The 12,802-nt window shown below is 47.9% G+C and overlaps 1 protein-coding gene across 1 annotated transcript in view; it reads left to right on the forward strand.

Annotated features, from left to right (window-relative positions):
* The first annotated feature begins 8,353 nt into the window (after positions 1–8,353).
* Positions 8,354–12,802, forward strand: part of PAPPA2 (pappalysin 2) — a 219,805-nt gene continuing 215,356 nt past the window's right edge. Inside the window, exons 1-2 of the mRNA XM_074322117.2 lie at positions 8,354–8,627; positions 10,350–12,205. Of these exons, the coding sequence (XP_074178218.2) occupies positions 11,287–12,205 (919 nt within the window). The 5' untranslated portion in view covers positions 8,354–8,627; positions 10,350–11,286. The remainder of the gene's footprint in view (positions 8,628–10,349; positions 12,206–12,802) is intronic.

The raw sequence follows: 12,802 nt of genomic DNA on the forward strand, positions 1-12,802 counted from the left end.
TTAGTCTGCTTGGGAGGGCTCCAAGTTCTTCAATGGGAAGATCAGAAAAGGGAAGGACTCTTTGCTTCGCCCTAGGAATTTCTTTTCCCCAGTCATCAAAATTTCTTATGGTTCCTCAGTTGAGCTTGTTTTCTTCAGGCCTCTGGGGATGCACAGAAAATACGACATAGACACCACCCGAGATCGCCTTGCATGGCCATTGGGGAGAAAGACATCAACGTGGCTAAATTGCAGGACTCAGCGACAAATGCTATCTTGGAGGCTGAATGAAGTGCTCACTGGGACGTCTCGTACATGCCATGCTCTCCAGAAAGGCCCTTCACTTGGAAAACTCCTAGTCTCCATTTAAGACCCTGTTAAAAGAAAACCACCCCACCCTGCCCCGTGAAAGCCCTTGATTACTGCATGAAGAGTTGGTTGCTTTCTCCTGGGTGGCTGGTAGCACTTCATCAGACTTCCAAGATACCATATTTCCCCGAAAATAAGACCTGGCCAGACAATCTAATGTGTCTTTTGGAGAAAAAATTAATATAAGACCCAGTCTTATTTTGCTATAATATAAGGCCGGGTATAATGTAGTATAATATAATATAATATAATATAATATAATATAATATAATATAATATAATATAATATAATATAATTAATATAATATAATACCCAGTCTTATTTTACTATAATATAAGATCGGGTTTTATATAAGACCGGGTCTTATATTAATTTTTGCTCCAAAAGACGCATTAGATCTGATTGTCTGGCTAGGTCTTATTTTCGAGGAAACCCGGTAGCACTTATAGCCATGTCTTAGCAATTTATTCACGTTCGGGCTTTCTCGCTAAGACGTCTGTGAAGTAATCCAGGTTAGTGCTTGTATCTCATTGCTGGTGTATCCCCAGAGTCTAGTGTGATGTGTGGCAGGTGCTCAACTTCTGTTTCCTGGGAGATTAGGAAAGACCATCATGGCTTAAGTTCAGAGGGCAAGCGGAGGCTAAACGGTGGGGTTAAAACGAGGCTCTTCACCATGTGGCCCTATAAACTGACCTACTACGTTCCAGCCGATGAAAGCAAGAACTCAAGCCGTCCACTGGTAGAGCGGGTGTGTAGCATAGTGTGTGATACACTTCTCCAGCGGCAGCCAGCCTCTCCACCACAGCTTCTGAGATCTTATTGCTTTAGCCCAAGAATGGCCTCTGTAACTAACATTGGCCAGTGATAATTTGAGGCATTTGGGGGACAAGAACCAGAATCCATGACTTGCGTTTTGAGATCCATAATCCCAGATACTGTTTTCTATTTATTTATTTTTAAGTAGAGGGAGCTTAACAGAACTGGGTAAAGTGCTATTTGAGCAGGGAGGAGGTCACTGGATGGTATTTAGAATGTGTAGGTAGAATGTGTTCTATCCGTCTTTGGGTGGATATAAGGTACACACAGTTCAAACCACTACTGAGGAGCATGGACTTCAGTTTTATCACCAAATACCGTAAAAAATGCCGTTCCATTAGGAGCCTCCACATCTCCTCCCTTGTACATCTTGGCAGCGTGTCAAGAGCACATTCAGACGTAAGTTTCAACCAGATTTGTCTTCCTAGGCTTTTGGCATTGGTTGAGATGAGTGGTTCTCAGTGGGGGGGAAGTACTGCCCCCTAGGGACATCTTGGAAAATAGTGAGGGTGGTTTCCGTGTCAGGATGATTGGAGATTGCTGCTGGCATTCAGTAGGCAGGCGTCAGGGACATTAGAGGTGGACAGTCACACAAAATGAATCTTCCCGTATCCTGCTGGCCTCTTGAATGTCTGGCCAAACACTCATGTAGGGAAAACCCATTTATAATGATCGGAGTCTAGGAGCTAACTGTATTTTAAATAGAAATGCTTAATCACAAAAGTATTTTTTGTACACTTTATACTTTCCTAAGGAATGCAATGTGTTATTGAAGGAAGATTGCTTTTTGATTTGTTTGCGCTTTTTGCCAAGAGTTGTCCCCTCATTTTGGAAAGCTGTACCATCGATGGCAATGCTGCCTACAGTATTTGCGTCACCTCCCCCACATACATCTCTATGAATCTGCATTTGGAGGTACTGTAGTTGTGCTGACTCTGCAAATATATACTAATACACTTTGATAACCCTGATTTTGAAATGTCAACATAAAGAAAAATACCTGTAATGTTTGTTGAATATCTCTCTTCAGTCCAAACTTATGAGAAGTAAGTTCAAGCATTTGATTACTACATTTGTCTTTTAATGTAGTCGTGTCAGAAATATGTACATATTTAAATTTATTTTATTTTCGTTATAAAATTATTTTCTTTTTTTATATTCCAGATAGAACATTTTTTTGAAATCGTGTCAGGTGGGTCGTCCTATGTTTGAATTTTCAGTAGAAAATATTTGCTAGAAAAATGGGACTTGTGGGACGGCAGGACTGAGAATGACAGATTTAGGACAAAAGAGCAGCTGGACCACAAGAAAAGCTTATCTTTTCAATACAGTGAAAAGTAGCATCAAAATGGATCTTTGGGAGTGATTGAAAGTTGAAAATCAGAGACTTGTAGGGTGGAAAATTTGAAGGACTTAACTTCTTTTGTAGAACTACCACGTATTAAATACTTACTCTGTGCCAGATACGTTGCTGAGAAATGTTTCTTATTGTGGCCTCTCACCTATGGCATACGCCCTTGTATCTGTAAGACCACGCCGGCCATTGGGGGCAGAGCCGGGATTAGAATCCATGTTTGTCACCTACAGAGCCTTCCTTCTTAACTATACTTCATTAGCTAGAGTTTAGTCTCCAGAAAAGAAACTTGAACTTTTCCTGGCACCTACTGGATAGGGTCTCCGTTGAATGAGTTGGAGGATAGCTGAGAAACTTAGGGGTTCACACTGCCTTGATTTCCGTTCCTGCTTCCAGCTGTGGCTGTGATCTACAGAAAGGCTGAACTGGACTGGAGTGTAAGAAGGGTAAATTTTCTTTTCCGTAGGCCTGCTCCCTTCCCTAAATACATCTGGGGCGGTGGGGGTGGAGGGGGGGGCGTATCCATTTTGAAATACTTGCACATGGACCACATTTCAGTAATTAAATGACGTGAGTACCTCTCAGTATTTCGAATCTGGGCTAAAACTCTGGGAGTTCTGTATCAGAGTTGACCTTAACACAGGAAGTACATATTTTATGATGGTTAATAGACCATTCACTAATCGCGTTATTAGTATTAAAAGTTTGTATGAGTGATAATAAATAGACAACTCAACATTTGTTCGTCTTGCATGATTCCTCCCAGATGGAGTTAATGAGTTGGGGAAATGACTAGTTTTCCATTTATAACTACTTGTTACGTGTCCCTTCGATTTCAGCAGAGTCATGATGGATGTGGGGGCAACGGTAGTGAGAACAGGAGTCCCTGGGGGTCTGGGTAGCCACCTTAGCCCTGGCAGAAGCGGAGCCTGCACTTGGCTGCTGCTATCAGCTGGGGCTACATTTCCTGAAGGCATTGGACCCTCAACTCGGGGAGATTTTAGGACAAAATCTTTTCCTCCAGAGAAATCAGTGGGATTTCCTCATCAGGAAACCTCTGGTTTTGTTGCTCTGGGAGTCAGATCCTCATCAGTACGTACTTTTGTCCTTCAGGAAGAGTGAGTGCAGGGTGGGGATGAAGAGCAAGGGCTCTGGAGACAAGCAGGTCTCTTCAAGGTGGATAAGCTCAGATGAGTCGCTTGAACTCTCAGTGCCTTGGTTTTCCCATCTGAAAATGGGGCTCATAGTGGAGCTACTCATAGGTTAGTTGGTGGGTTAAATGAGATACTTGATGTGCATTGCTCAGTGGAGATGTACATCGAATAATAGATACTACATTGAGCATATAGTATGTGCTCAATTAATGTTAGTTGCTACTATTATTCTTCCCTTGAAAATGGGGACACTAACAGTATCCACCTCACAGAACTGGTGGGAGGACTGAATCAACTACTATGTACACAGTGACCAGAACAGTGTCTGCCATACTGTAAGCAATAAGTGTTAGTTATTATTAATATTGCTTTTATTACCATCTTGGAGGAATTACCAAAGTTTAAGATTCTGGCGCAGTATCAAATTTAAAAACCATTCCCATTGAAGTATTTTCACACTAGTACCATGTGTTCTGATATTTGACTTGCTACACACATGACACCTGTTGCTAGGCCATCTTCCTCACTTTATTAACAGAGCTCCAAAGCGCCCCACATGCGCTGGCCATGTTTCTGGCTGTCAGTGTTACCGTGGAGTTACATTGGAATACATGGCTTTCTTTCAGGACTCAAAGTTCAGGGGTGTCCATGGCTAAGGTACACCTGAGTCTCTGGGATATGTGTACGAAGTGGGCACTGGCTATATATCTATATATCTATGTATTGATATATAGATCTATCTATCTATCTATCTATCTATCTATCTATCTATCTATCTATCTGTCTATCTGAGAAAACAGATTCTTAGAGAAGTGTTGGGGTGAAAAATTAGAGAACCTCAAGTGCGAGCTGGAAGGGGACTTAGAGTCCTTGTACTCCCAGTCTCCTTTTATAGGCCCCTCAGAGAAGTCCGTTAACTTGCCCTCAATCAGGGAGCTATTAAGTGGCAGATCAGGGGCGTCCTCATTGACCACTGCTCCCTTGGTGATTGGTTATTTGGTTTGTCAGGGTCATCAGTTGATGGAGCTGGAACTAGAACCCAGAGATGCTCCAGTCAGTGTGGTTCCACAGGGTCCCGTCAGAGGCTAGCCGAGTGGATCCGTGGAGCGTTTAGGCACAGAGTGGCTCCAACCCATGACCAAGCAATGTCACCCTCTCCTTTGGCCTTTGGCCACTTACAGGATATAGACAGGACACTGTATTCACAATCCAAAGACCCTGGCCCTACCCTTGGCTCCATTTTTCTGCGCACCCCCTGCCCCAGGTCTACTGAGGTATAATTTACATACAGTAACCTTTCTTTGAGTTTTGACAAATGCATACATTCACGCATCATCACCACAATCACAAAACAGTCCTGTCACCCCCAAACCCCTTTGTGCTTTTTGTATTCAGCTCCACCCCCAAACCCCAGCTTCTGGCAACCACTGATCTCTTCCATCTCTGTAGTCTTGCCTTGTGCAGAATGTCACGTAAATGAACTCATACAGGATGTGGCCTTTTGTGTCTGGCTTCTTCCACTCAGCATAGTTCATGTGCGATTCGCCCTGACTGCATTCTTAGTGTCTGCTGGTCCTTGGGTCATTTGCTTGATTTTTAACCTCAGTGTCCTCATCTGTAAAATGGGCATAACTTGCCTTACATTTGTGGTTCGCAGGAAAGAACGCATGTGAACTTGCATTAGGTCAAAGGAAAAGCAAACATACAAATCTAGGTGTTAATCTTGTTATGAGCTTGTCTTTTGAAGACACTCAGGGGGGTGCCAAGGCAATCCCAACTGAAGCATAAACCCTGCAGAGCCTTTGTTCTTCTGATGAGAAAAGCAGGATCCAGCAAGACTGGTAAACTCTCCCCCAGCCCAAGGACTCTACACGCTGGTTCCAAGGCTCAAAATGTTACAGGAAACACCTACCCAACTGGCACTGTCACCAGGGGAAATCCATCTCTGGCATGTTGCCTCTGCCATGCAGCTCCCCCAGGGTTGGGAAGCCTACCTACCTTGTCGATGAAATACTTTGATCTATTTGAATGAAAGACTCTTTGCAGAGCACCCCCTTTAACATCCATGGCAATTTATAATAGCAACAGTGTTGTGGATAAAAGATGGTTCTCTAACATACAGAGAACTGTACATTTCAACAGAACGATCAGGCCCCTCCTGGCTCAGAAGGCACAGGGAGGCACGTGAAATCCAGCTTTGCGTTTCCTTCTGAGGGTCGTGTGATTCTGAGGTACAGAACATACGTGCGGTTTTGCCTGGATGTGGACCCTGACAGGACAGTCTCTGCTACTGCTCTCCCGTCCGATTGGCTGTGGGTGGCAGACAGCAAGACAGGTGCAGAGGAGGGAAAGCCTGCGCTGGGTGTCAGGAGACCTGGATGCTGTATCTGGCCCTGCCATTAATTGTGGGACCTCACCCTTGTTTCCTCACCTGAAGGAATCTCACGTGACCCCCGTGAATGAGAGACACTGATTCCCAGCTCTGAGCATTGGCGGTGGGGCAGAGGGTGGTGGGTTGGGGGGGGGTGGATAGAAAGCAATAAGCCTTGCTTGAACCTGGGAGTGAAACACCCTTCAGAGAAGCTCACTCTTTCTAGCACTAGCTGAATAGGATTCCAATAAACATATTGCTGAGATGTTTGCTTCCAGGTGTCCTTTTAGACTGCAAGTAGCTAAAACAGATTCTGCTCCTATATATAGATCCTGAGTTTGGTTGTGTTCTGGGAGGCTTTTATTACTACGCTCCCTGGCTGGCTCCCAGCCGAGCTTTTCCCTCCAGGGAGCAGACTTTGGAATCAGAACCTCAGACAGGATCAGTGACCATATTAAGGGGTCTCTCCCACATCCTCCTCTTTCTCTCTCTCTCCCCACAAATGCTATGAACTGCAGGTGGATGCCAACTGGACTGGCTCCTCCCTTTGCTCCAAGACTCGAAATAATGTGACAATGCTAGTGGAAACTGACCGGCCCCACTATGGCAGCAAAGAGAAGCAAAACAGCCCTGATATCCTGGCTTAAAGGAAATAGTGTAAATTGGGTTGAAATGAAGTGCAGACTGTCACAAACAGTTCAGTCTTCAGATCAGAGGACCCAGGTGGCTACTGGAGGAAGAGATGAACGCAGGGAAGGAGGAGGGAAGAGAGGTTACTTTAAAGAGACAATTACGGAGCCCTGACAATCTGACTTGCTAAAAAATGTGTCCAGTCAGTAAGAGTAAGCCTCTCCACTGTGTGTCCTTATTTTCCTGTGAATAAAACCCAAGCTCTGCTCGGTTTGACCGTGTCTCCTTTCACCTGCCTCTGCGATTTCTTTATGTTTAACCATCAGAGATCTAAACTGCCTTCCTGGTCTCCACAGTTTATGTGTCTCATCACCTCTCTCTCTCTTTCACTTCCTCTCTGTCTCGTTCTTCCCTCCTCTCTTCCTCGCTTTTTCTTTTTCAGTCCTTTCTCCTCCCAGACTTTCCTCTGTTCCTTTTGTCCCCCTGCCCTCCCCCTTCCCGGTTACCCCCTTTCCTCTTCAATCTCTCCCCCCGCCTCTCCCCTTTCTCCTTCTCTTTCCTCCCTCTTTCCTCTTCCCTCTTTCCTTCCTTCTCTTTTCCCCTCGCCCTCTGTCAGTCTTCCTCCCCATCTTCCCTCTCTCCACTTTCCCGTTCCCCATCCCCTCTCCCTCTCCCCTCTCTCACTCCTCCATTCCCTTCCCCTCCCCCTCCCCCTCGGTCCTTGTTTATCTGTAAGCTCCAATTTCTTGCCTTATAGATTTACCTGCAGAGGAAGACACCGCTCCTCTTGCAAAAACTCTTTAAGACATCCATATTTTGTCCCTTCATTCCTTGGGCATGTCAGAAATGATATTCCTCCCCCAACTCCCCCCGTCAAAATAAAATAAATTCAGCCAGCTCCTGCTGTGTGTCCTTAAATCCATTCCCTCCAGCTTCGCTGGTTTGAAAGCCTGTACCCTAGAAGGGGCCTCCTGCATTTGCTGGCAACCCTGCTCCACTCTGATCGCCACAGATAGTGCTTTGCAGTGAAAAAAAGGGGGAAAAACCCTCTCGTTGGAGGTTTCAAAACAGATTCTACCAGCTTTGAAATCTGTGCACTGGCGGAATGGCAGGGCTTGGGGATGAGGGGTAGGCGATTGGGGTGCGAGTGTTTGTCATAAACAAATAAGCCACAGAATTTATATATGTGTCTAAATGTGCGTTTCCTTTGGCATGCTTGGTCTCTTTCTCCCTGGCATCCAGGGTGGGTGCTGTTCCAGTCTGACTTCTCTCACACTTTCGCTGGGGTCTGCGGTGTATGTGTGCCTGTGATGGAATTGAGGCGGGGGTTGTTGTGTTTTTGATCTGATTCACTTGACAGATTATTTGAATTCAGCCCACCTTTCCGCACATGTCAAACAGATGGGATCACTGCTAAAAGCCTTCAGAGAGCCTTGGCTGAACGGTGGGTAAGGCAGGGAGGGGACAGAGAGGAGGGGGACCGAGGGGAGACAGGGGTACCGTCTAGTGGCTTTGTGTTTTCACACGTTGGAACTGACAGGAGCCCTGCTTCTCCGTGGGGGGGTATTTTGGGGGTATAGGGTTGATGAGGGGTGGGATGGAAAGGAAAGCGATAGGTGGGGTGTTGGTGGGCAGGGTTATGATGTCACAGCAAAAGTTACAACAGGAGGAAAACACAGAAATGGTTCCACATTTTTTTTTTTTTTAAACTTTGGACTGCCAAGAGCTGAAGGAGAGTGGTGAGCAAAGGAATGAAGGGGAGAGAGAGAGAGAGAAACTAAACTGGAAGCTTGAGTCTTATGTAGCTTCTTGCAACCTTATGAATGGATTACTAGCATCTGAGAGCCAGGAGAGACCTATAGGGGATGCGAGATCCTTCCCACAGGAAAAGGGGAGCAAAGCACACGGCATTCCTCTTCCTGGCTGTGTTAGCCCTCCTTCCTGAAATGAATGGTAGGAAACCTTTTGCTGAGGGTCCTGGGGGTGGCATGAGGGAGGGGAAGTTTACTTCTGCTTTTCTTACCTGAGTATCTTCCCTTCATTTAAACTGAGCTTCCTCTACTCCCTGCCCTCCTTTCTCTCTCTCTCTCTCTCTCTCTCTCTCTCCCCCTCTCTCCCCCACCCACCCTCCCTTCCTCTCCTTTTCTGTCTTTCTCTACATCTCCCCCAACCCCCTTCCAAAGCCCCAATCTCTATGGAGCTGCTTCAGGAAAATCAAGGACTGAGTCAGAAAAGTGAAGGGAGGTAGAGAAATGATAAGAGGAAAAGGACAGTTCAGGATGGAGCGATTTCTGTTTAGTGACGTCCACGTGCCTGAATCGATATCTTCTTGGGGACTTGCTTTGAGGCTCCAGGGGACGCTGCACAGGGAAACAGGGCGCACCCCGCGGGGGTGTCTGGGGACACAGCGTGCTTAAGGCAAGTAAGGCAGTGATTAGCTGGGGGAGAGGAGTTTAGAGGTCGATGAGGAGACCCGAGGCAGAAGAGGCAGTGTGGTCTTACTCCATACTGTATGTGGGCTGCAGGTTTTCTACGTGGGTGACACAAGCAGTCATTTAAGAAGCATAAGCGATTTTTTTCTTATTATTGAATGAAGGACCCAAGACATTTCTCTACTTGCTTTGTGCCCACCTGAGGTCATACATCTGTACCTGTGTTGAGAATTCGCAACCATGCTCTGCGTGTGTGTGTGTGTGTGTGTGTGTGTGTGTTGTGTACTTGCAAGTGTGTTGGGGGTGGGACTCCTTTCAGATAGCCTACATCTAAGCAAATATTATCACAGAGGGTAAAGGCATAGTATCTGCTTCCCCATCCAATCCACCCATTTCTAATCAACTGAAAAAAATAGTTGCTTGGGTCTTGCTGTTCATTTTTGTAAATTACTTATTTTACAAAAAGTCACCCCACTCAGCATAGGGTGACTTTTAGTAACTTCAGAGTGAGGAACTCCAGAGAGAATAAGATCTTCATAGGATGTGTTCATGGCCTTTCCATTTAGTGCTTCTTACAGCAGGATAAGTGGTTTGCTCCCATCTCCAATGTCCAATATAAAGGGAATCTGGGGTATTTTGTTTTAAATCCCAAATGATTTAAATAAGAAAGAAATATAGGAGGTTTGTGCAAAATAAAAGAGATGCAAGAGGTCCCTACAAGGCTGGTGTGGATTTATTAGGCAGGTCTCTTCACAGCACGTGTGTGTGTGTGTGTGTGTGTGTGTGTGTGTGTGTGTGTGTGCGTGTGTGTGTGAAAGAGAGAGAGAGAGAGAGACAGAGAGAGAGAGAGACAGAAACAGAGACAGAGAGACAGAGAGAGAGAGACACACAGTGAGCGAGAGAGAGAGAGACACAGAGAGAGAGAGAGACAGAGAGAGAGAGAGAATACACACAGAAAAGAGTGCTCCCACGCAGTATTGATTGTTAGTTATTGATTGTGTGAGCTGCGTCTGTCCCTGTGCCTCAGTGAGGTGGGAGGTTTTCAGGAGGAAGGAGGGGACAGGGAGTAGGTGGAGTGATGCCCTGAACTTACTAGCTTTGCCATCATCGTCGTCTTTAAAGGCAACAAACAAGAAGATAGTTGCAGGCAGAGAGGAAGGGAGATGGGGCGCAGAAGGGACCAGAGCAAACAGGTCCCCTGAAGTATACGCTCTTCTTCTCGCTCTCTCTTCCATCTTCCCAGGGACCCACAAGACTCCCAGAAGGTGAAGTCCAGGGCTCTCAGCCTCATCAGGTTATTAGGACATCTGACTGGCACCCCAAAGGAGCACTGGACAGAGACTTGCAACATACTAGCAAGTTGAAAGGAGATTGAAAAAAAAAAAAACCACACCAAAAAACAAAACCTTCAGCACTCAACCACCCAAGCCGGGAGCTGAGGGGAACATCCTGGCCAGCACAGGCTGACTGGAGGCTGGATGGGCTCTGGCTGAAGAGACATCTGGAGAGTGAAAGTTAAGTACCAGCCTGGGTTTCTGTGCACCCAGATCCTTTTCGCCTTTTTAGATAATCAGCCTCCAATTCTGTGTCTCTCTCTACAAGTTCTTCTAGTGATTCGTTTGAAGGTGAATGTCTTTTAGGTTAGAGAGTGCAAAGAGGAGATAACTCCTAAGGAAGAGAGGGGAGAAAAAGGAAAATTAGAGAAGAGTCTTTTTAATGGGACTTCAGGTGGCGGGGGGTATGTGTTTGTGAGGGAGTGTGTGTTTGAGAGGCTTTGGCATCTGTCCATGTGTCCCTCCTCTAGAATCAGCAAGGGGAGGGGCTATTGAAAAAGGGGAAAAAAAAAAAAGAAACCTGAGCTCTCTGGAGGAAATTCAAAGGAACCCAGAGAAATGAACTTCATTCTGCAAGGACTCAACTAGAGCAGGGAGAGGTAGAGGGAGAAGGTGAGGGACGCGCGCCGGGCGAGGTGGAGAGGCCAGGCTGGCACAGCCCCCGAGCGGGAAGCCAGGAGGGGCACTCTTTTGGGGCTGCTTGAAAAAGTTTGGTCCGTGAACAAAACCCTTTCCCCGGTGACTGCGAATTCAGGGCTGGCCGTCTCTCTCTCTCTCTTCCCCCCATCATTCTGGTGTGGTACCCAGGAGTTGAATTCTGGTTCTGTGTCCAGAGCTGGGGGAGGTATGATGCACGTCCAGATCCTAAGGCTCAGCCTGGTGCTCCTGGCTGGGTGGGCCCTCAGCACGGCCAGCTCTGAGCCGGGCTGGACACGCAAGAGATCCCTGGCTCAGCGGGGACGCCTGAATCAGGTGCCGTCGGAAGGCGAACGCTGTTGGCTGGGGGCCAAGGTGCGAAGACCCAGAGCTGCTCCCCAGTATCACCTCTTTGGGGTCTACCCCAGCAGGCCTGGCAACTACCTGGGGCCCTACCCTGTGGGGGATCAAGGTGCCCACCGTGCAGGACGCAGTGAGCCAGCCGCCGAGGGAATGGCTGTGAGCCACGGTCCCCCAGACCCGACTACAAGAGCAGGAATGAGCAGTGAGGCTGAGCAGCCAGCGGCCCCGTGGGTAGGGGATGGTCCTATTGGGCAATCTGAGCTGCTGGGGGATGATGACACTCATCTTGAGGATGGCGGATCCAAGGAGTCTCTAGGTGAGGCTGGGACTCAGGATTGCTTAGCTCCAGCTGTCACCATTCCCACCAGCTTTGCACACCGGAAGGAACCCAAACCAGAGACCCGAAGGAAGGGTCGCGCCAAGACCAGGCGTCGTCGCCAGGTGGTGAAGGGGCGGGCAGAGGGCGTGCGGAGAGACCCCGATGCCTCTCCCCGGCATTTCCAACCCTGGCCTAAGCGTCCCCTTGTGCCCGGGGTCAGAACCAGTCCTCTGGAGGACAGCGTCCAGAATGGTGAAGGGGACCCCTCCAGGGAAGCAGAGACCTCAAACCCCCATGGAAGAGGACTGCCTGTCTTGTACTTCTCGGGGAGGCGGGAGCGGCTGCTGCTGCGTCCAGAAGTGCTGGCTGAGATTCCCCGGGAGGCGTTCACAGTGGAAGCCTGGGTGAAACCGGAGGGAGGACAGAACAACCCAGCCATCATCGCAGGTAACAACCCGTTCCTGGGCTTTCTGTGGTGCTCGGGGTATGGCCAGCTTTGGTTTTGATTGGGTCAGACATAGGGGGCGATGAGGGGAAGGGACAGACCAGGGAGACCAGGCAGGGCTGGCCAGGGAGCGGTGGGCAGGAGGCTTTCTTCATCAGCAGAGCAGGACTTCAGACAGCGTCCACCATAGTGCTTATAACCTCAGGAGCATGGTCCCTTGTATCGACCTCCGGTGGGTCTGTACATTGTGCTGGCACTCAGGAGAGTTCCAACTCACTCTCTTCCTCTTCTTTAAAGAGGGAGACCTCTGGTTCTTTGCCACTGGGGAAGAGGTGCCACACTCCATCTCTCAGAGTCCAGGATGAGATACCCAGGCACCTTTGAAATCCCATGAAGGTGCAGGGACCTGGGCAGTGAGTCATGCCTGGGCCAGGCCAGGCAGCCAGAGAACAAGGTTGCCAGGTACACAGACATTGGATCCTGACTGGTTCCCTGTTCTTTGAGCAGCCCTGGAACTTACCAGAAAGCTGCTACCTGGTCCAGGTCCTGGGGTCCCCTAACCATCATCTGTGAGCCTGGGAACAGCAGGGTCCCGTGGA

This window comes from Rhinolophus sinicus, chromosome 11, assembly GCF_057876585.1.
Source record: "Rhinolophus sinicus isolate RSI-liver-muscle chromosome 11, RSI-T2T, whole genome shotgun sequence".
Taxonomy (NCBI): Eukaryota; Metazoa; Chordata; class Mammalia; order Chiroptera; family Rhinolophidae; genus Rhinolophus; species Rhinolophus sinicus.